Source organism: Lutra lutra, chromosome 14, assembly GCF_902655055.1.
Source record: "Lutra lutra chromosome 14, mLutLut1.2, whole genome shotgun sequence".
Taxonomy (NCBI): Eukaryota; Metazoa; Chordata; class Mammalia; order Carnivora; family Mustelidae; genus Lutra; species Lutra lutra.
In genome coordinates this window covers 70,988,426-71,012,596 of record NC_062291.1, presented here as the reverse complement: position 1 = coordinate 71,012,596, position 24,171 = coordinate 70,988,426, and the positions used below count along the sequence as shown (strand labels likewise).

Genomic DNA, 24,171 nt, shown 5'->3' with positions numbered 1-24,171 from the left:
TAGAAGTTAGATAATAAAGACTTTGTTACTTCTGCCTTCTTCATTGGACATAATAAACATTTGGCATCCATACACACACAAACACATAAAACATACCCACATGTGTGCATACACGTCCATTCACATGTGTACATATATACATGTATATGTATCTACATGCATATACACACAGAGAAATCTCTGTATCTAAATACATATCTATTGATTGATAGATCAATAGGTAGAGACTTAGATGGGTATATATACTCAGGATACATGCATGTCTGTATATATTTTTTTCTATATATTACTCAAGTTTTAAGAGAGGGAGTCTTTAAGGATCATAAGCAGGAATTTGATAAGATTAACTTCTTAAAATCTATGTCTGGTGTTTTTTCTATGTCAGCCAAGGATACCTAAGGGACTTATCTACTCTTTCCTTGTTCTCTAAACATGTTTTATGCTTAAGACTCATGAGAAGTTATAACAGAGATTATTTTGAGTGTTTCCTCTTAATTCCTTGGTAGAGAAATTAGAAGACATGAAGGGGCTTTAGCTCACCTGAGGTTGAAACACATTTGATTGCTGGTGGCTGGTGTTAGGGTGTTAGAGATGGGGAGATCATACGGATGGAATTGTCTCCTTGTGTTGGAAAGCGAATGCTGGAAGTTTTGGAAAGTAAATATCGGATAGAACGATGGAATGTCTGTGGTATGTGTGTGAGTCGAAGAAGTTCTAGCTGTAGGAACCCGTGGGAGGGTAGAGGAATTGGCTATTAATATGATAGAGTAGCACCATAAGCTGTAATCACAGGTTATCTATTTTAAGGTATTTTATTTATCCTAAAGCACCAATTGGAGATACAAGATCATTAAACAATATGATAAAATAAAGCAAAACTAATACAACATTGTTTTACTCTGACAGCCAAAGATTTGATCATGGCTCTAAATAGACTAAGAGTTTTTGACTAGAACCAATAAAATGTCTTCAGTCCTTCCTTGTTATAAAAATTCTGAATTTATAAGAAGAAGAAATCCCAAACCGGCTGGAGCTCCAGCTTTGAGAACAGTTTAGACGCCGCTGAGTCATTTGAATCTAGTCTGTTGCTAAACAAACGTGTATTCCATGTTTCCAGAAATTTGGGAACTAGCTGGATTTCTGAGTTCCTCAGCACAGTTCTAAAAGACCCACCCAACTACACATCTCAAAACTTCTCAAATACATTAGCCACAGAGAGACACACTGATGGGTTTTCAAAGTAAAAACCCACTAATTAAGTCTGTACAGGACTAAGAAAAAAAGTGAGAGCTCTGGCTTTTCCTGTCCCATTCTAGCTTCTGGTGTTGACAGTGCATTCTTGGGACTTGCCCAAGGGTCTATGAGGGTTGGCTCATCAGTTTTTATTTTGTTGGCCCTGTAAATCATTAACATCCATGCATTCTTAATCCCTGGGCTGGGGCTGGCCTCAGGGTGTGGTGCCATGCGATGCCACTGACCTTTTTTGCAGTTGTGTTTCTGATTTTTTTGGTAGGTTCCATTCTAATGATCATAAATCAATGAGACAAAAACAGATAGATACATGCTTGACTGTTAAAGACTAAATAAGGTCAGACGATTCCACACAGATGACGATTTCTTAGATCAAATAGAAAAAAAATTGCGAGAGCATTGAGCATCACAAGATGTAGAGTAGGATTGGGTTGACAAATTTCAGTGGACATGTCACAGATGTCACTCCAGCGTCATGTGCCAGCAGTGGTTTCATTTAGGCAATGCCACATCATGATGTCAAATTTCTGTTAATGTGGGTTTTATCCTTCTTAGTCCTATTTAATCGTTCATTTTCTTTTGATTTTTGAAATCTCTATCAGCTATAAAAACAAGTTAATATCTATATAATGTTTATACTTATTTAAGAAACACTATACTAAAAACAAATTGGGTTTGCCCTGGTGGCCTCTCAAGAATTGTTTTCCTTTCTAACACTCAGGTTTGAGTATTATATTCCAGTCTGATTCCTGCATTATCATTTGAAAGATCGGAACCCCTGCCTGGTGGCTCAGCCCTGGTTCTTAAATAAGCATCGCAGGGCATCAATGACAAAGGCCCCCCCCTTGGCAAAGTTGGCTATTCCTGTTCATTCTGTACATAGCACTGACTTTGCGGTTATGCCCTACATTCTCCTCAATGCTCAGCTGCACTTGGTTGGGTGTGCTAGTCTTTTAAAATTAGAATCGCTTTCAAAGGAGTCCACTGCAGCCCTGCCTTGAGCTTGGGGGAAAGGAGACTCCTCCGCCAGCCGCAGGAGAGGAACTGCAGGATCTCAGAGCCGCAGGAAGTCCCAGGAGGAAGTGGGGCACCCGAGGCAATCACTGAAATTCACAAAAATCACTGGAACACGTAATTGGCAAAGCACTATTCTCTGCTTCCCAACAGTATGCTCTTCTGTTGGTTCTTGCTGGCAGCATGATAAAAGTTTGTCACGGACACAGGAGGTGATATTGGGTGGAGGAGATGCTGCTGGCTGCCTGGCGATTTCCTACAACACGACACAAATCCCCAGCATGACGATGAGGTGATAGAGGACATCTGTGAATCAGATAGGAGAGCAGATAGAAACACTTGACGTGGAGCAACGACAAGGCAACAAGAGGTTAACTCGACAAAAGAGTCAACCAGAAGCATTAAGTGGGTTTTCATAAAACTCTGCACATTTTATATAAAATCCATTTATCTTTTGGGGTTTCTGCCCCTTGGTTTTGTCAGTTCCTAGCCCTCTTCCTCGTCTGAACACGGGCAACACAGTGATGGCACGTTTTACCTTAGGGCTTTGCTATGGGACTTCTTTAGAAATGAAGATCTGGGATTAGAGTCTTAAAAAGTTGGTTTATGTACTTCCTGTAACCGTGAGAGCAAAGTCTCCATCTGTGAGTTTATTAATCAATAGAACTGTCTTACCCCATCTCCTCCCATAGTTTGTTCTCCTCATCACTCGGTAAGGTCTTGGGTCTTAGTTGAAATGTTTCTTCTTCTGAGAGGCTTCTCTGGCCACTATCTAAATCATTCCTCTACCCCCACTCCAATACTACAGGGAAGGGCAGAGGCCTTGACCATCTCCCTCTGTAGGAGCTCCAGTGCCTAGAAGAGTAATGATGGCTCATCTTACTGATATTTGCTCTATGCAGGGCATTCTTTGGTGCCCTTGGTTGTAACGTTTAATCCATAGAGCAGCCATGTATGATAGGAGCCATTATTTGCCCAATTTCTTAGAGGAGACTGGGGAGTGAAAGGGTAAGTTCATTGCCCAAGGTCATTTAGTGAATGAGGGGCAGAGTCATAGCAAGGACTCAGAGATATTTGTTGAAAAAAATGTATCATTGAAAATCACATTCTCTAAATGCAGGAACCCAAGCAAAGCCCCCTGGTGATGCTTTTTGCAGAGAGGTGGGACCCAATCCTGCTTCGTCCAATCTGTCTCCAGATGCACCCTTCCTGCAGAGCTCAGGAGCTGGCTGGAGAGACATCAGTCTACCTCTACCGCCTTCTGTCCCACTCAGGTGTGCTTTAAAGAGCAGCTTTCAATTCCTCAAGGTTTTGCTGGGGCCAAAGCTAAGCTTCTTTTAAAACACACATCTACCTTTTAAAGGCATTGCCCCATGACCCTTCCCGGAGGTGCCTCTTTTCCTTACCTGAGAAGCTATAGAGACGGGAGGATCCCCTGCCTGTAATGAGTAAAGAGAGAGAAAACTGAAGGTTTAAGATCAAGGAAGGAGCCTCAGGTATGTGTTTCCAAAATACAGACCTGACCACGTGCTCTCCCGATTAAACCAATAGCCCCTCATTGCCTTTAAGACAAAGTTTATAGCGGGGTTCACCAATGCTTCTTTGAAAGAAGAAGAAAACCATTTTCTCCTTGGCTTTCTAAGGCAGGGGTTCGTAAACTTTCTGGAAGGGGCCAGATAATAAGTATTTCAGCTATGGGCCCTATGGAACTATTTGGTCCCTATTGGAACTACTTGACACTGTCTCCATAGGGTGAAAGCATCTGGAGACAGCACCTTGTATGAACACGCGTGGCTGTGTTCCAATAAAACTTTATAGAAAACTGAAATTTGATTTCATATCATTTTTATGATATACCATAAAATATGAACTATGATTCTTTTGATTTTTTTTTTTCAACCACATAAGAAGGTAAAAATTGTTCTTAGCTAGTAAAAATTGTATAGCTACTAAAGGCCCCAGCCTTCTTCCCACAGGCCCTGATCACCCTTCATGCCATACCACTCTTCAGGTCACACAGCAAGATTACCGACGTGAGTCTTCCCTAGGCCCTGGACTTGGGTGAATCCCCTTGCCGTGAACTCCCTTAGCGCCCTACCTCCTGCACACCCACTGATCGTCCCCTCCCTTGCCCTTGGCATTTAGCAGCTCACTCCTTGCTAGGTGATGAGTTCTTGAAGACAAGGGCCATGTGGTCTCCTTTAATTCTGAAGCCCAGGGTCCAGCCCAGCCCAGGGCTAGCACTGGGTGCTCTATGGAGTTTTGCTGACTCGCACTGGACGTTCCCAGTACATTTCGTTGTCCGCTATTACAGTTGGCTGCCTGCTCTGCCGGGAAGTTCAGCACTTCCTAATTCCTTGGGGGCACTGGAATTTAGGCTGCAGACAGACAGTTTCAGGGTAGTTAACAAACCTCAACTTCTTGGTTTGGCCTGAGCTATGGCTTCCCCCTCACCCTCCCCCTCCCCATCAGGTGGGAAACCTTGAGTCGCAGGTGAAGGTAGTGTCTACAAGCACAACTGGTTTGGCAATTCAGTTAAAATGCTCCGACCTGCTGTGCCTGTAAACGCAGCCCCGCAGGAACTCAGGCTTTCGGAAAACAGAGAAGCTTACTACGGAGGGAGAGCTCCACCACCAGGACGCCCCCTGTCTGGTCCCGGAGGAGGCGCTTCCTCTTGTCACAGGTCTGAAGAGCCCCAGCCATGGGGGAGGGGCAGGGATGGCGGAAGAGTGGGGGAGGGGGCATGAGAAATGCACACAGGAGAGAAAAGAGAGAAAGGCAAGAGATTAAAAAAAGAAGTCGCAAACTTGATAGAGTCAAAATTCCCCAATCAACAGATCTTGGTTACCTTATTTGTCTGTCTATTTATTTGTGTATTATCCAGAGTGCTGTCTTCATCCCTTCTCTAACTTGGGAGAAGGACAAAGCTTTACTCTAGGAACTCCTTAAACTGGAAGAAATCCTGGGGGCGGCGGGCGGGGGGAGGGGTTGTTGGATGTGGGAGGGATTGGCCTGGTTTCTTCTGATAAGAAGTGAGGCTTTTGCCTGCTGTTAGTCTCCTGACAGTAGTTTGAGAAGCGGACACTTGAGAATTGTGCTCTGGCTCATTTTCTTTTCTCTTTAAAATGTAGGGCCGCTAATTATCCCTTCATCACCTGTAAGATATCTGTCTGCTCCCTCCCCATTTTTTACGTGCTTCTGTGTGACCATTTTCTGGCTAAAACAAATGAGTAGAAATAGAGATTATAATCTTTTTCTCTTTTTTCGGTTGGTTACCGCAGGCTACATGAGCAGGTGTTCTCTTGAGAAACACCGCGTTCCTGCTCTCTGGGGTCTCTAACCCGGACAGATCGGAGCAGACAGTCATTCTTGGTTTATCACTGTTTGGTGAAGGCAGTGGTTCTCAGGTCCGAGCATGCCTCAGAATCACCTGGAGGGGCTGTTGCAGCACAGATTTCTGGGCCCACCCAGCATTTCTGAATCAGGAGGTCTGGGGAGCCTGACAGTTTGCGTCCCTAACAAGTTTCCAGGTGATGCTGAAGCTGTTGGGGACCACGCTGTGGCACCACTGTCCTAAGGACCAGGTTCACGCCTGGCTGTCGTGGAAACCTGTCTCCCACGTGCGACTCACTCTGCATGTCCATGGATAGATTCTGTAACAGCTTCTCAGTTTGGGGGGTGCAGAGGGGAAACTGGCCTCTGGCCTGGGCTGCACTGAACTTGGCTGTGAACCTGGGGCCCCGCCGCCCAGGGCTTCCTCTCACAAAGTCAGTTCAGCAATAACGGGTGTTGGGAATTTCTGTGGCATCTCTCTGGCTCGTTTCAAGTCACAGGGATGGACCCTTAAGCTGGCCGGGCAAGAGCTAAAAGTATCCATCTTTTGACTCCAAACAGTACCTATTGCTACTACCAACATTTTAAATTTTCCTTGTGCTTTTAACTTTTTTCAAAGCATTTCCATGCCTGGTACTGTTCTCATTTTACCTAATATGGCTCTCTGAAAAGAGAAGGGCCACAGTGACTTATCACATCACCACTGTCTTTAGAGATGAGGAAACCAGGCTCCAGAGAGTAAGCGGCATGTGCCAGACCATGTAGCTTGCTGGTGGCAGGACGGATAGAGCCCGAATGTCTGCGCCTACACCCAGTGACCTTTCTTCCAGAATGCCCTCAGCACACTCCTCGTAACCGGTCTGGTTACGATTCCAAGCTAAAAATACATCTTCTCAAATACCACCCCCCACCCCCACCTCGGGTCACATTCTCATTCTGGAGAGAGGAGGCTCACCACTGGGCAGGAAAGCTTCTCACTGTCACAGATGAATGTCTCACAGTGTAACCAAACCTTGGAGAGTTTGGGGATGTTCTGGAACCGGAAAGCGTTGAATTGGAAGGTGGCCCTGTGATCTTTCCCATTCTCGTGTATGAGGACAGTTTCATCCGTGGGGCAGCTGGAGCAGATGGGGCAGGGAGGAGGGAAAATTACTTTGTGAACTCTAGCAAAATCTGAGGTAGATTGGCAGACAACAGCAACACGGCCCTGGGCTTCTCTACAGCACGTTATCCTTACAAAGCACTTTGACTGGCAGCACCTCGCTTATCTTCAGGATATGAGGTCAAGTTGAGGAGCTATGGGGCGGTGTGCTGGTTCTCATTCTATAGACAGGGGACAGTGGGGTGGAAGGGGGAGACTTAGGAGAAGCGGCACACCAGGTAAGTCACCACACCTCTATCTCAAAGAAGGGAAATTTCCTGAGAGATGAAGTCATCTGAAGGATTGGGACAGGGACTGACTCCCAGTATACCTACAAGATAAAGACACTGGTGCTGAGAACAGCACTTCCCAGATGCTACCATAGCCACCTGAGCCAAGTCATACTTTCCGCCCTTCTCTGTGTATACTGTGAGGGCTTGCCGCTGGGAAATTTGAATTTATGTTGTGCTATTTAAATTCTATATTGTATACTTACCTTTGTAAAAATTTGGTCATGTTTTTAATATAGGCACAGAAAAAAAATGACTGGAGGGATACCATCTAAATGTTAATACTGGCTACTATGGAGTGGTGGAATTATGGATGGTTTCTGCTTTCTTCTTATATCTTTATATAGTTTCCAAATTCTCTATGAGAATGTAGCATTTGGAAAATCCCAAAGTCCCAAAGGTAATAACTTACGATGAAAATAATGTTTTTCATTTACCAAACACACGCTCATTCCCTACTGAAGTGGCAGACATTCAGCGAGGTGTTGGGAGCAGACACAAATGTACAGCAAGGCCCACGTGCACTTTGGGGAGTGTTGTCTGCAGGTGGCAAGGATCAGCAGATTCTGTCCTTTGTGGAAGAAGGTCTATGGGTCCAAAAGCTTAAGACCAGGGGACAGCACCACAGAGGACCCCAAAATTAATGCTCCTCCCAGAGTGCACTCCATTGTCAATCCAACCCAGTATACACACACCAGAGAGCCACCCCACTATCTGAGAGCCCTTGAGACGTGCCCTCCTCCACACTTCCATCAGAACCAGACATCAGGGGGCAAGTTAGAGGTAGGACTGAAGGAATGTCAACTCCATGAGTTAGTAACAAAATGAGAAGTGAACGGTATACCTTATTCTGGACCAAAGGTCAGAAGCCTGGCCATGGTTGTGGTGACCTCTGAGCAATGACAGCTGGAGGCATTTTCCGAGTTGTGAAACAAGACCTTGGTGGCTCATTTGGTGAATAAACCTGAGAGCCTTGTATGAACTCAGGACCTGAGTCCTTAAAATAGCTCCTTGCAGCTGGAGTGTCCAAGGCATGGTGTCAGCCAATGGAAAACAATGTAAACAGAGCTTTGTTGGGGGCGGGAGGAGGCAAGTCCTGGGCGGACTTATTAGATGTCTTGGCTCTGCTTCCTCTTGGCACTGGCTGTGGCACTTGCCCCTCTGTGACAGACAACTTGGGATGGTGGAAAGCCCAAGGGAGACTCTTGTGACATCACCACAGGAGCCTTCTTCCTGACTTAAGATCAAAATTCCTAATAATACATCTCTTCTAACCCCTCTGTATGCTCTTGGAAACTGGATTTTCCTCCAAAAGGGCCCAGTGTGAACCCAAAGCATCTGGGAGATTAAGGGAGTGGACTTTCTCATTCCTCTCTTTTCACTGGTTTTTGTGCAAGTATCTCCAACCTCAAGGGGCCATTTTAGCTAGGCAGAATATGAAACTAGATGAGGACTTCTTTAATTTGGCTCTGCTTCAACGTAGGTTCTCGGGGTTTGCCCAGGAACCCTTTGATGGGGTAGGTCAGCTGTGTGCCTGCATGTGTAACAGATACCCTAGGAAATTCCTATATGCACTAGAATCTGTTGTGGTTAATAGACCACCACAAAGCCACAAGCATTCCTTTGTCTGCCATCTTACACATCTGCCAGTTGGAAGCAGCAGTACCAGAGCAATTTGCAGGGAGAGGTTTCCATGGTATGGCAGAGCATTTGTCCTGTGTAGCCATTGTCTGAGAGCTTCCCAGAGCCTGATCATAATTTCAGGTCCCTATAGGTCACGAATTTATTTCACAATCTCCCTGAAGTCATTTGATTGCACCATTGTCAAGAGAACCTAAAGGAATCCTTCTGTGATAGGTATGATGTCCAAATGAAGCTACCATCTCTGCAGGAAGCTTTGCTGGGTTACTTACATGTGGTTCTGCTGGCCTGTCCTACCGACATCTCTCAGGAAATAATGCTGCCTGAGTTGAGTCCCAAATCGTTCATCTCCTGAGTAGCTCTAGACTCTGGGCAAGTTTCTGAGCCTGTTTACACCTCAGATTTCTACTACTAAAGTACTACCTACTTTATAGGGGTTTGATGAAATTAGTGTTTGTAAGGCACTGACCTAGAACACGCTGGTATGTTGTAAGTGCTGTTAAGTGTTTGTTAAGTAATAATAAATAGTTAAAGGTCCAAGGTGGCTCTGCCTTTGTTATCTAATCATTTTTGTCCCCAACCCCAATGTCTACTTAGCTCTGAAGGCTTTTGGTGGCAGCACGAGCACACTGGTCCATTTGGGTTTGGGGAATGGTCTCTTTTGCATTTACTGTTCATTGTGTGTCTGATGCCCACATCTCTAATCTAGCTCAACCTGTCCTCTCTTTTCCAAAAGTACAATTCTAGGTGTTTTCCAGAAAACTGTCCTCTCAAGCTCACCATGTCATCCCGGAACTCAAGGAGACTCCAAAACCTTATCCAGAATCTTCTTCCCTAATGCCCAACACCAAACAGTTCCTCACCTCTACAACCCATAACTGTGATGGCACATATGTCTCAGGCTTCTTGCCCTGTCCTTCTCTCCACCCCATATCTGAGTGGTTGCTAAATTTTGATCACTTCTCCCTCCCTTGGATGACCTTCCCATTCACTTGGCTACACCTCAGTTCAGGCCATGGCCTCTAATCTGGTCTTTCCACCCCCCATATATTGCTTCTAATTCATGCCATGGATGACTTCCAGAATTGTCTTTCTATTGTAGAATCCCAATACTTTTGTCCTCTACTCAAAAATTTTAAGAACTCCCCATTATCCCATTATCTACTGAATCAGTAACAAAAAACAGTGATGTTAATTAAGATGACTGGATACTGACTAGGTACTACATGCTTAACTTTTTATACAGACTGTCTGATTTAGGTCTTAACCAGGGTTCTGGTGTCAGATTAATTGGGTTTGAACTCACTTCCCCACAAATACACACACTAGGTAAGTGACATTACTTAACCCCTCCTGTGCCTCAGTTTCCTCACCTCGAAAATAGGGAGGGTAGTCATAATGGCTGCCTCTTGTAAGGCAAAAGAGTTAATACATGGTGAGGCTCTCAGAAGAGTACCTGGTACCAGATAGCTCTGTATAAATATTTGCTAGTATCAGTGCTCAGTCCGGAGGCACAGAGGGTGTCACAGATGTGACCCTCAGGCTTCACCTCTTCTTCCCAAGCCATCCCAAGCCAAAGGGGCCCCAGATCTACCCCACTTCTCAGCACCGTGCTCTGGAGGGTGGTACTCACCCCTTGTTGATTAGCTGCCATTGAAGGGGGTACATAAAATCGGCTGACGGGGTGGCCCAACAGCTGTTCAAAACCACTTTAAACCTGGAAATGCAATAAAATGCATCACCTTGAGCCAGAGAGTTGTATGCCTAGAAACATCTGGTAATTAAAAAGTCTCTTGGCTGATCTTTTTTTCTCTTCTTTGGCTTTAAAAATATAAACAGGGAGGAAACATACTTACCTGACACTCAACCCTTTGGCTTCTACTCCCGCAAACAGATCTGAACCGATTTCGGATGTCTCCAAGACAAAAGGGGCTTCCTTCTTCGTGGAGAACTTGGCATTCTTTGGGAAGAAATTGACACTGGACATTACAACCTCTCAGACTGGGCAGCTGGGTGTGATAGGAGCAGACGGTCTGGGGTGGGCTGCTGGTGGGGACATAGCCAAGGGCAGAGGCATGGGCGACACCACCGAGAGACCCTCAGGGACTAGAGAAGCTACACTTCCTAGGATGCTGGTGCCATCTTGGAAGGGATGAGGGTATCCCATCTCTGGATTTGCTGGTCACAGTGAGACACATACTCTATGTCTTCATCTCTGCCAGCCAGGAGCAAGATTTGGCTTATGGAAAAAAGGCAGAATCCAAGAATGCTGAAGCACTGGGCTTTACTTAAGCACCCATGGGGATAGGGATAAAACATAGACAACCCTGCTGAGCTCTTGCTCACTTCCACTGTTTGCCTGAGCAGATTCCAGCCTGGGTCAGAGAGTGTATGATCTGATTCCAGTACAGTTACCAACAAAGGCAACAGCGATAACTAACTGATCACCTACTGTGTGTCAGGCACCACTCTCTACATTGGGATAGTCTCTGTGTCAGGATATCCAGTATTTGGAGATATAGCTGGGAACAAAGCAAAGATCTCTGTCTCTAACCACCTGACATTCCAGCAAGGGATGCAGACAATAGACAGTAGACAAATGAATTATACAATATGTTGGAAGAGAATACAGTACATGATATAGAAAAACTGTAACAGGGGCACCTGGGTGGCTCAGTGGGTTAAGCCGCTGCTTTTGGCTCAGGTCATGATCTCAGGGTCCTGGGATCGAGCCCCACATCAGGTGGTTTGCTCAGCGGGGAGCCTGCTTCTCTCTCTCTCTCTCTCTCTCTGTCTGCCTCTCTGCCTACTTGTGATCTCTCTCTGTCAAATAAATAAATAAAATCTTTAAAAAAAAAAGGAAAAGAAAAACAAGTATAGAGGAGGGGAGGGTAAATTGGAAGTGCATGGAGGGCAAGCTGCAAGTTTAAATACAGTTGTAGTTAAGGAGCTCTCATCAAGGTTGTGACATTTGAGCCAAGACTTGAAGGAAGCAAGGAAGCCTGTGTTTCCAGGCTAAGTACTGATACAAAAGAAATGCTTCTATAGTGCCTATAGTGCATGCAGACATCTGGGGAAGAATGTTCCAGCTAAGGCAAAAGCCCCAGGTGACAGTGTAGCTAGCAGGACAGCAAGGAGGCCAATATGCTGAAGCTTGAGTGAGCAGAGGGGGTGGGGGAAAGGTCGGAAGTGAGGGGGGTAGGCTGTGAAGTGGGAGAGGCTGTGGGGATGGATCCAGAAGACTGTGGTCGCCTCTCTAAGTGCCAAGGGAGTATGGCCCTGATTGAAACACAGGAGCAACAGCCATTGGTCCCTGGTGTGGTGTGTGCGATCTTCACTTCGTCTCTTCATCAGGCAGTTCTGGGGGAGTTATTACAATATAGTAGTATGTCCAGTGGACCTACCCAAGGAGGCTGATTTTTCCATTCATTGTCTTAGTTTCACTCAACTTTAGTAACAACATTTCACTACTCTCTGAGTTGAGCCTCCAGAGACAACAGCATCATGACAGAAGGACAAGGTCGCTGGGCTAATCCTAGCTCCCACCACCAACTTACTGGCAAGTCAGATGTTTGGTCCTCAGTTTCCCCATCTGCAAAATGGAAGTAATCTTTGCCTTCATCAACCTTGCAGAAATGTTTTTATGATGGTGATTTTATGTAATAGAAGCATAAAGCTTAAACCAGGATGCTAGTTAAAAGATTGAGTTTCATGGACTTAGAGATTTGCAGAACTACAATGAGTAAACAGAGTCAGCAGGGGTATCTAGTTGCAATGGACTTTAGCCCCTTTTCATCTAATTTAGGGCATTTGCTGAGAGGCCTCAGAATCACCTTCTAGTGGCTCTTGTATTTTTTCCTGATTTTGGGTCCAGCTAGGGCTCCCTAAGTCAGTCACTCAGAAGTCAGTTCTTTTCTTCCTGTCGGCCGACCTCTGTACCCCTTAAATGGTTGCAATAATTAAACAATAATGTTCTTAACCATCAGTGATTTACTAGCTTACCATACAGTGAGAGTGGCAGATTTACAATGGTTGTTACTGTTTATGATTACTTTCTGAGACTAGTCATATTTCCCAAGACTGTTAACAAATGTGGGACCTAACCTGGGGACCACAGTGCAGTCCCCCAACCTAGCCACAGGTGCTTCTCCCAGCCCCATCTCCCAGGAACCAGCCCATGGGGTAGTAGAATATTGGAATAATGCCTCTACTTGCAGAGGAACTTGTGTGATTCTGTTACAAAGTGGAGAGGAGAATCTGTACTGTTAATTCCATTTCTGGAACAAACACTTTTAATGGTCCGTTTCTCCACTTCTCACCTTATAGCTAAGGCAATTCTTTTCTCAGCATGATCTCCTACTTTCTTTATAACATGGTTAGGGGCCCATTTCCAGATATCTTTATCCTATAATACCTGTATCATTTGTTTTGGCATTCCTGGAAACATAGAAACACCACATAAACTACTCATTTGTGGAACAAGAGGGAAGAACACCTTGAAAAATCAAGCCTTCCAGTCCCTTCACTTGATGGAAAGACTGAATCACAATGGTCCATTGACACGGTTAGGATGAATACATCTGTTTTAACAGCTGTTCATGTGGGCAAGATCTGGGAGCTGTTGTTGCTTATAAGCTCAATGTGAGACAGAAATGAAAGAGAGCGGCACGAAGCTAATATAATTCTGGAACATCTTCCTAGAGTCTTTCAGAACTAAGAAGGTCACCCCTGACCCACTGTGCCCTGCAGAAGTCTGAAAGGGTCTAGAATATAACATTTCAGGTCTGGGCTTTGCTTTGTAGTGGGGCAGTGGCCAACTGGATAGTCCCCAGAGAGGAGGGAGTAGGATGATGGAGCACCAGTGGTGGGGAGATGTTGGGGAAGATAAGTTTGAGATAGTTGAAGGGCCATCAGCAACAGCATGACTCAGTATTATTTCAGAAGACAGAACAATGACCAATGGGCTATAGTTCCGGATATCAGATTTCACATGCTGATCGAAAAGGGGAAAGGTCAACTTGCCCTTGTCCTTGGGAAAGGTAGGGAGCCCACTCTTTAGCAATCTTGCAGAAGAGCTTTGGACATTGGGTGGAAGGAACAAGGTTGATCACCTCTGAAGATTGTTCTGACTTTGGAAGCCTATGAATTTGGACTCTATTGCTTGCATTTGTTCTATCCCAAGTCTTTCCCCGGGTCTCTGTCTAACTAAGAAGAATGGTCAATACTATTTTGATTGCATAAAAGTCAACCCAATCCCACACTGACATTGACGGTGTAAAGGTAACAACACTATAATGGTAACTGCTGGTGCCAGGAACTCTCAGAGTTTTCACTTTATATGGGGCCAAAGGCTGTGACCATGAGTTAGTCTACTTTTGCAGGCACATACATTGTACCAGGTAGTATGGTAAATGCTTCATAAAAATAATTTTATTTAATCCTCTTAATAAACATATGGGATAAGTGCTATTATTATTTTTATTTAACAAATGAATAGATGAAGGCCCAAAGGGGTTAACTAACTTACCCAAGATCACACAACTAGTAAATGGCAAAAGTAGACCTTAAACCAGTGGGCCAACGGCAGACTATTTTCTTAAGCACACTGCTAGTCCACTTCTGCAGGCTGACTACCTTCCTTTATTTTGGATTAGGGGCCAAAATAAAGTCAATTCCCGACTTCTCGCCAGGAATATCAACTATGGGCTGTTGGCAGGACTGAGTGGGAGGGGGTAGAGGGAGAAGAGAGGAAGCACGTTGAGTAGAACTGGTGTTTTTGGAGCCCAACACTCGGAGCTCTTGGAATCCTAAGCAATTAGCTGTGCATTGATTCCTTTGTCCAATCGAGGGCACAGCTCTGTCTCTGGTAATTTGATGGAAATGTATGCAGGGGGCAGCTGTTGCTTCAGAGACACACAAGAATGCTCTCAGAGCGGAAGAAGGGAGGAGAAGAAAAATACCAGCCACACGGGTCAGGCCTAGGAAACCAAGCCCATGGTAGGAATATTAATCAGTACAAAAGTTTCTGTTGCAACATCAGACCCCCTCTTTGTTGAGACCTGTTTGTCCTGTAAGGGTCTTGATGGGCCCCAGGGGACGCCTTAGCCTCATTTCTAGAACAGCTCAAGAAAGTGTCCTGGTAATTCTGTCTATCCAGCCCAGAGGATGATCTGGGAGATGATGAGGCTACACCTCTTTTTGTTTGCTTGTCTTCTTAAAAAAGAACAGATTCCTTCCAACGCTAAGATTTGATATATATTTCCGAAACTTAGCCCAACATGGCAGATGGTAGGTGATGATTTTTGAGAACCCTCATGCCTCTCTATTGCCAGCTGTCATAAAATCTTCATAGGATCATATCTATGATTTTATCTGGTTAAAGTAACAATCATGCATATCTGGACAGGGGCTCAGTAGTAAAGACCGGCCATCGCCGTGATGTCCCCTGAGACTGTTGTTGATGAGTGAGTCCGTTTTTCTCTCTGGACAACCTTCAGCAGTTACTGCAATGATGTTGTCATCTTTTAATCCCCCTGCTGCTCCTCACTGCATTCACCCTCCTGATTATAGGCCCAGGAGTTCTAAGAGATTCCTTTTCTCTGGAATTAATCACTAGCCGTGTGTGGTCAGGGTCCAACCTAGGTTCTTTGGGACCTTAACTCTTGTATAATTTAGAGAGTCCTTTAAAAAAAAAGAATAAAAATTTTGAATATGAAATTTAACACAGAGCCTTAAATGGGGCCAGTGCAAAAGAAGGATCATGAAACCCAAGCTCCATCCCCTTCATAGGAAGTAAGGCTCAGAGAGCAGGGCTAAGAGATCCATATGTTAGACTGGGCACTGCTCCACACTACCTGTGGGGTCATGGGCACACCATTTCCTCCTTCTGTGCTGTAGATCCTTGACTGTAAAATGGACCTGGTGACTCTGGGATTCCTTCTAGAGGATCTCTCACCTTCTGAGTTCACCTGGATTGGTAGCTTCTAGGGAGCAGGTAAAGCAAGTTCAAAGAGTTCAAGGCCAGTGGAGTTCCAGGTAATAGAGTCCTTTCTTTTGTGAAATGAATGCATTGGGCACGATGGCTTCTAAGGATGTCTCCCAGTTCTAATGTTCTTTGTAAAAGTTTCTATTTCTGCCTGCGTCTTCCTCTAGCCAGCTGGACCGTCACTGTAAGTATGCCTCTTCGTTGGAAGCTGCAGGTTTAAAAAACCTAACACCCCTTCTAGACAGGAGGGCAGCTGGGCTAATGGCTGTGGCTTATTTAGTTTTATTTTGAGAGACCAAAGTGTGCCTTTAACTTCAATGATGCTTTAACAGAAGCTAGATTCTAGTACCACTCTCCAGAGCAGGTTGCAATGGACACTAAGATGGTTTAAGAGTTAGACACTGGCTGTCTTACTGCCTCTTGACTTCTGATGACTCAGAGGATTGCTCTTGCCTCAGTTGTATCATGAGATGGGAACGTGCACTTTATATCTCTGTGGCCCTTTTATGGCTCCTCTACCCAGTCTATGACTCAACCCTCCTGTGGCATCTAGTCTTTGAAGAGGTTTAAAACTAGACTGAAGCTTATGTCTTAATTTGAATTCAAGAATGGGGCTCTGCAGAGAGCTTAGGGAAGAGCAAACCCCAAGGAAGCCTCCCGTCATCTCCTGAAAAGACCACAGGGCACTAATGAGATCCTGGAGACCACTTACAGTATAGAAGTTGAGAGACAACTGGCTTTCAAATGTGCCCATGCTCCCATTCTTCACGTGAACAGTGGCCACTCTGAAAAGGGGAGAGAATTTTGCATAAGGACTGAAACATGCCTGATTGACAGGGACTGCAGAACACACACAAGGCAGCCAGCCCTCCACTCTCAGAGCAACTTACCTTTGGTCAAAGGCAGCCTGGTTCACCAAATAGGTGGAGTGGTAGGTGCAGGAGAAGGAGTAGTTCACGGGCTGGTTCTTTACAATCACTGTGCTGTCATTGGAAACGATGTGGCTATAGAAGTGGTAGATGGGGGGCTTGTACTAGAGAGAGGAAGAAGGCAGTTATGGTGGCTCTGGACCCCATGATGAGAAGGAGGGTCCTGGGAAAAGTGATCAAAGATGGTCAGACCTATGGGGAGACGTCAATGGTGAGCTGAGAATTTCTGCAAAGAGTTCTTGAGTATGTTTGACTAAGATTGTTTAAAATAATCTGGGTTGAATGTTACACACTTACAAGAGATCTGTATTGGGCTTCTAACCAAAAAGAATAGGCTAAAGAATCTCTGTTTCCCAGCATCAACTTTTTATCCACTTCCCCCATCCAAATAATCTTACATGACTGCCTTCGCCTATCTCCCATGTCTAGAACATGTCATTATTTGTTCTTTCCCTCTTCCAATAATGAACACTATTTCTGTGGCTTTTTCCTCTGGCTTGTTGAACTCCCAGATCACAGAATATTGGAGTTGTAAGGGATCTTGAACATCTATGGGAGAGGTGACCTGCCTAAGACCACGCAGAAGATTTCTAGTTCACTCTTCCAGGATACTCAAAGACATGATGTTTCTGTGAATCATGTCCATGACTCTCTAAACCACTGAGTCCTCATGGGGCCTTTAGGAAGAGGAGGTGGCCTTGGGTACTGTCTGCTGTCATTTTCTGAGACCCTACGTCTTCTGCAGTCAAGGTCAAGGTAGTAGGAATGCTAGAGGTCAGCAGTGGAGAAGACTCCCTTTGTGACTACACTCCTACTGGTCCTGTGGTCCCCAACTTTGACTTTATTGGAAGGTCTCCGACGTCTCCTCTGACCTATAAGGATATTCAGCAAGAGGTTGCATGTGGTTCCTTCTAATTTTGATTATCTGTCCCAGGTACTTCACAAGACTCAATTATAAATTATATTATACTTTGGTTATTCCTGTAAAGTACCTTTCCAACTACTTCAAAGTCTTGAGCCAAGGATGTCCCACCATCCAACCAGGAAGGATGGTAGCTTGTGAGCACATGCTCAGAATTCAGAGCAAGGTGGAGGTAGGAAATGTGTATTGTTCTACTCACCAAAGGTGGCTTAGTTCACTCAGGCAACGAATTAGGAGAATAAAATTCGAATCCAAAGAGTCACTTAAACTAGGCAGAGAAGAAGAATTTAAGTAACACTAACATTCCAGGAAGTAAGAGTTAGGATTGGCTCTTAAAAGGAAATTGGTGAATTCTGAATCCTTTTAAGGGTAGACAGCAGACATCTTATTTTGGGACCCCAATTGCATGATCCTAACAACTCTTCATTGTGTGGCTTAGACTTACCTCGGACTGGGTTCCACAGTAAGACTTGTTTTTAGGTGACAAATCCGGGATCACAAATTGATAGTAACCCCCTTCATGGACCCCATTGTAACACAGTCCCCCGAGGGCCAGCTGATGCACTTCCCAGCCATAGGGACACTCGGGGATTTTGGTGATGATGGTTTTGGGATAACAAAACACAAGAATGACATCTAGGAAAAGGATACAAATGGTTTGAAATCAGGTATGGTAATCATATTAATATTCATAAAGGACAGTGGGTTCTAGCCACACCTGAACATGCAAAGCAGTTGGTTAAAAACACTTTCCTTGCTATTCTTCATGAACCATGATGACTGTTTTCCCCAAACCTCAGTCACTGAAGTTTTCTAGTTTCTGCTACATCATGTGATATCTGCACAATACTTAATATGTACTCAAAACTGGTCCACTTTTCAGCTTTAATCTATTTTAAGGAATAAATTTGTTAAACCAGATTGAACAGATTAGAAATACAGATAAATTCTGGGGCATCTGGGTGGCTCAGTGGGTTAAAGCCTTTGCCTTTGGCTCAGGTCATGGTCTCAGGGTCCTGGAATCAACCCTCATCAGGCTCTCCGCACAGCAGGTAGCCTGCTTCCTCCTCTCTCTCTGCCTACTTGTGATCTCTGTCTGTCAAGTAAATAAATAAAATCTCAAAAAAAAAAAGAAATATAGATAAATTTAGAAATAGATACAAATTTCTGTGCTTATGGAAGTGAGCACATAATTTAAAAAATTTTTTAAAATGTCCATTTCATGCACAGGACATAGATTCAATAAGTCAAAAAGGAAATAGATTATGTATTTATTAAATTATTGTAATATATTTATTTGTTAAAAATAAATATTTTCATATCTATTTATGTATCTATCTATCCATTCATCTCTCTAGGATTCTATAATTTTAAAAGTCTCAAGTTTCTCCAATGCACTGTTATTTCCTATGGGAAAAGTCTGGTTGGCACTGGCGTGCTTAACTGCATCTACCTGGTTAGGGTACTGATACTGCATTTTGATAGCAAGAGAAGCACAGAGCTCTGAACTTTGCAAAGACAGTCTCCTGGAAACTTCCCTTTAGGGAAAGATGGGCTAGCCCCAGGGCATACCTGCTTTATTTGGAGTGCAAGATCTCGCAGAGGCTTCCACAAAGACAGCCAACAGGACAAAGGCCCTCATCACCATCGCTTCTCAGAACTTGCTCTTTGCCAGTTGGCCTTGAAACCAAGCTGGCCAAATCTTCACAATCCTGCCAGAGAGCCCGAGCCTGGGTCATTCTAGGTCAGAAACAGGAGCGAAAAGTTAAAAATCTAGGGTGAAAACAAAGCAGCACACATAATCTTGGGGGAAATTTTCAAGGGAGATCCATAATTCTGTCCCCCTTTCTTAATGGTTCCTTGTCTGTGCTGAGAGGCAAAAAGTGGTGTTCCTACCACTGGGAACGTCCGTGACACATGCCGTTGCTCATGTTTCCGACTGTTTCATTCTCTCCGGATTGTAGAGGCTGCCTCCCAGGTGCTCCCTAAAACTCCAGCCTCAGTCCTAGCTCGACTTTATATCAGCTGAGGGTGTAAAAGAAACCAGCTCCAGATAAATCACAATGGACATGCATTGCCCACTGTGGGGGGAAGTAAAGGGAAACCTTGCGTAGTAATCCGATGGGACGCTCAGGTTCAGCCACTTGAATCTAGTTCCTTTTACTTTACAGAGTTGGAAAAACCATTTTTGTTGTTGTTGTTGTTGTTGTTGTTTTTAACTGCTTCAAACAGGATTGGAATAAAAAGGTGAATTTTTCCCCCTCTTACAAAAAATAACTTTGATTGGAGGCCAACTAATTTCTGCACCCTTCTAAAAGACGATTTTCCTTTTTTATGTCTTGGTTTCTTGGCTTTAATTCTTGCATTCTTAGTTTTTTATGGAGGCTATCTAAACTTTAAATGAAAGAGGACCCAAGTTGGACAGTGTTACAATTGCTACTCAAACAAAAAATAGGTTGTTTGTATTAATGCAAACATGTTAAGGGATCCCCCCGCCACCCTGCCAACACATATTTTTTTAGTAAACTCTGAACTAGACTGTCATCCTGGCATTTCTTTAAAACGTCATCCTGAATCCAACTTTATAATTTAGATCTCCAGGCTTTTGAAGCTTTGTTAGTCCTCAGAGCAGTGATATTGCAAGAAGGAATTTAGAAAGGTAATCTTATGATTCAATCCTCAGTCACCAAACAAGATCTCCCTAAAAACAACAGATAAAACTGAGAAGTTTCCGAATATATTACCTGAGGGTTTTTTTTTTAATCACCCAGAAATTTAAGAATGAAGAATCAGTGTTTGTTTTAATTTTTGTTTTTGAAGGAAACAGACTCTTATCAATCAATGGAAGGCACTGCGTAAAGCCCTTGGAGAGCCTTCGTAAAAAGTACTGGAAAGTGCCCTCCTTTTGCAAGGCTTTATAATGTAGCTGAGAAACTAAGTCACCAATACACAGTGATTCAGAGTTAGAGTAGTGGGCTAAAGCATTGTTTTGCTACTTACCACATTTCCTTAGTTTTAAGATACCCATTCCTCCTTCTGAGCACACATAATTTAGTGTTGTGGAAACACCGGGATGTGTTTATAAGCAATGCGCACACCTAACATGGTAGCGATTTCTTATTTCCTAAAAATCTAATGGTAAGTTGCTGGTATGTCTTACAATGATGGTGTCAAAAAACTGAGGAAGCAACCCTGTGGCAAGTCCTTAAAAATTTCCGTGACTCAGTTTCCTTCTCTCTAAATGAAGGCGTAACCCTGGGCTTACCTTATGGAGTAGAATAGCAATGAAATGAAGGCTCTTACAAGCTATGAAGTAGTCAATAAATAACAGAGTACATGAAAAGACAACCAACAGTTTCATGCAAGTGTGTATGTCCTTGAGAACCCCCCCCCACAGAGAAGAACCACGTGTTCCTCATAGATTCATTTAACAGGAGACATATCTATATTGTATAAAGGACATGTACATATTTTATAGATAAAGACATGCATATTGTACAACAGACATGCATGTATAATGGACAAGCATGTATTTTATGGATAAAGACTAAATGGACTGAAGAAGGGAGGGGATAGAACATATTAATTTTTTTATATAGACACTAGGATCAAATTCTTTGTGGCTTGTTTATATTGATCTTCACAGTTCATTATAGGCATTACTTTCTGAGCACAAAAAAGGCACTTGACTCTAACAAGTATGTGTGAATTCTCTGAGTTTCTCTTTCCTAGGGCTTAGCACTAACTCTGTGTTTCTTTCTTTGTCCTTTTTCCTAAACATCTATTGAGCTCCAATAGTATACTGTGCACTGGGAAGACATGGGCAAGTCAATGGTGTCAAGGAACTGGGTGGGTGGGTGGGGGAGGCACAGAGTGATGGAATATGGGATAGAGAGGAGGGGAAAGGGAAAAATTAAAATGCTTGACAAAGGAATGAAAAAGGAAGCCAGGTCACAGAGGGCCAAAGCAGCCTAGCCTCTAGAGAATGGCCCTCTGATTTGACATAATGATTGTTCATCACTGATAACCACTATTGTTATTTTCTATAGGTTGGGATTCTTGTTTCTATTCCAAGAATTTTTTTAAAGGAATTGCATTTTTTATTAATTATTTTTATTGACATATAATGTATTATTAGCCCCAGAGGTACAGGTCTGTGAATCAAGAGGTTTACATACTTCACAGCACTCACCATAGCACATACCCTCCCCAATGTCCATAACCCAACCACCTTCTCCCTACCTCCCCACCCCCCAGCAACCCTCAGTTTGTTTTGTAAGAATAAGAGTCTTTTATGGTTTGTATCCCTCCCAATCCCATCTTGTTTCATTTTTTCCTTCCCTATCCCCCAAGCCCCCCATTCTGCCTCTCAAATTCCTCATATCAGGGAGATCATATGATAATTGTCTTTCTCTGATTGACTTATTTCGCTCAGCATAATACCCTCTAGTTCCATCCACATCGTTGCAAATGGCAAGATTTCATTTCTTTTGATGGCTGCATAGTATTTATATATATATATATATATACATATATATATATATACCATATCTTCTTTATCCATTCATCTGTTGATGGACATCTAGGTTCTTTCCATGGTTTGGCTATTGTCCAAGAAGATTTTTTTTCACACATCTTCAGGTATGGACTTCTTTTCGACCAACTCTGGCCCAAGCAGGTCAACAGGATCATCTAGCCTCTGACCTGGAAGGGCAGAGTTCTCTCAAGGAAAGTGAAGCAGTGGAAATCAAAACCATTCTTGTCTCCCAGTGGAAATGTCTGATAAACACCTACAAGATGCTGTGAGGAAGTGTAGGGTCAGTTTGGGCAGACAGACCCTGCTGTTGGCCTGAGATCAGAAGCCCACCCCTAGCACTTACTAGCTGTGGGTTCTTGGGCAAGTTACTTAGCTTCCATGAGCCTTAATTTCCTCTTATCCTAAAAGGATATGATGGCATCTATGACATAGTGTTAGAGTATTAAATAAGATATAAATTGTTTTATAAAGACACAGTTTATTTTCTTCTATAAGGGTCAGGGCATCAGGGAAGACTTGATTTATGCTTCGTTCTACTTGGGAAATCCAAAGAGGGGAGTGTGTTAGGAGTGGGTCATCACTGGCTAGTGTATATATTATTGCCATCAAGGATGAATTATGTCATAAGTAGCAAAGAGCACAGGTTCTGAATCAGAGACTGTGGCTCTGTCACATTTCCGACTGTGTGATCTTGGGCAAATAGCGTGATCTCTCTAAGCCTTTAGTTTCTAAAGCTGTAGAACGGGGCTCCCTATCCCCAATGGCTGTCGCAAGGGCCTAATGAAATGATACATGTAAATTGCTTAGCCCAAGACCTGGTACGCAGTAAGTGCTCAGTAAAGATTTACTGCCATTAAGTTTATTCACCTGAGAATGGTATCCTCAGACTGAGAACGTGTCAGTAGTGTTCCCGTATGAACTCTGGGCATTTTCTAATGGGAATAAATCTCTCTTTAGAAGCCCACTTTCACAAAGAGCAGGTGCTTTTGATTTCCAGAAAAGCCTGATAATGATAAGATCTCGCTTACGGTTTCTTGGATGTGGGGGCCTGCCTAACAATCAGGGATATGATACTCCTTTCATGGGCAAGTTGAATGAAGTTGGGGAAGCCGAGTCAACTTTTGTGGCAGGCTGCTCCCTAGATGTTGAATTTGCATAAGAAACAGAACAGGACACAATGTACTTGGGCAGAACAGTATTTGATACTTGCTCTGATAAAAGGTAGGAGGCTCCTATTTTTTCGTGGTAATTACCCACTGTTCTGCCACCCCACCCCATCCCCTCTCTGCTTTTTCCAACACCCTTCTCCCTTCTGGAGAGGACGCTGGCGGCAGAGGGATGCCACTGGGGGATGGATCCCAAAGCAAAGTCTCCCACTGAGACTCATTGAGATTTCTCTATCACACACATGAACAAAACTGATGGGAAGATTTGAACACTTCCAGGATTTTTAAAAGAATCCAGTAAAGGGGGTTTTAGGGTAGACTCATCTGAAAGGTGAGCTTGTCTCTCCTTTGTCTTTCTTTTGCGAATTGCCAGGCAATAGAACTCTATTTGAAGGTCTTGCATGATTTGTGAAAGCTGACCCGGACACCAAAGGATTGCCATTTGCAAAATTCCAATCAACATTTTCATTCATCGCTCAGAAATCATATAGGTGATGAATCATGATGATAAATAAACCAGGAAACCCTTACTGGGATAACAGATGGGACTTTAGAAATAAAGCTAATAAGCATGCGTGAAAGTTTAAAAGGCTACTTTATTAACTTATTTTTTTTTAAGGACACTGTTTTGAGTTCATTAAATGTTGGCTTTGTTAAATGGACTCCATTGTTTCCTTTAAGCCCTGAATCAAGCCTTCTTCTACTTTGTGGGAGACTCTTTTGCCAAATTGCAAATGAGGGGGTGTTCCCATGCAGGCTTCAATGGCTTACTCCTTGGGAATTAATAGTTCTCCAGAGAAAGTGGTGTTCGCCTCAGAGAAAATACACTTCATAAAGGAGAATTGAGAAGTGAGAAAACCATCTGTGCTTGATAGTGCATCAGAAATTCAGAGCAAGAAGCTCGGCCTCTCCCCTCCCTCCCCAGACCCGGCAGCCGCCAGCTTCAGGCAACCAGATTACCC

At 43.7% G+C, this 24,171-nt stretch overlaps 1 protein-coding gene across 2 annotated transcripts; it reads right to left on the bottom strand.

Annotated features, from left to right (window-relative positions):
• Positions 1-796: 796 nt before the first annotated feature.
• On the bottom strand, positions 797-19,455 carry TECTB (tectorin beta). 2 transcript variants are annotated; one of them, XM_047703612.1, is made up of 11 exons: positions 19,403-19,455; positions 19,079-19,246; positions 17,952-18,142; positions 16,546-16,688; positions 16,368-16,470; positions 10,527-10,630; positions 10,304-10,387; positions 6,554-6,716; positions 4,878-4,950; positions 3,672-3,704; positions 797-2,571 (listed from the first exon to the last, which is right to left on the bottom strand). In XM_047703612.1, exons 2-11 carry the CDS (start codon positions 19,152-19,154, stop codon positions 2,522-2,524), a joined length of 1,020 nt encoding a protein of 339 aa, XP_047559568.1. In that variant the 5' UTR covers positions 19,155-19,246; positions 19,403-19,455; the 3' UTR covers positions 797-2,521. The 2 variants fall into 2 exon arrangements, with proteins under 2 accessions (XP_047559568.1, XP_047559569.1); XM_047703613.1 differs by having other exon boundaries at positions 16,368-16,440.
• Positions 19,456-24,171: the final 4,716 nt, after the last annotated feature.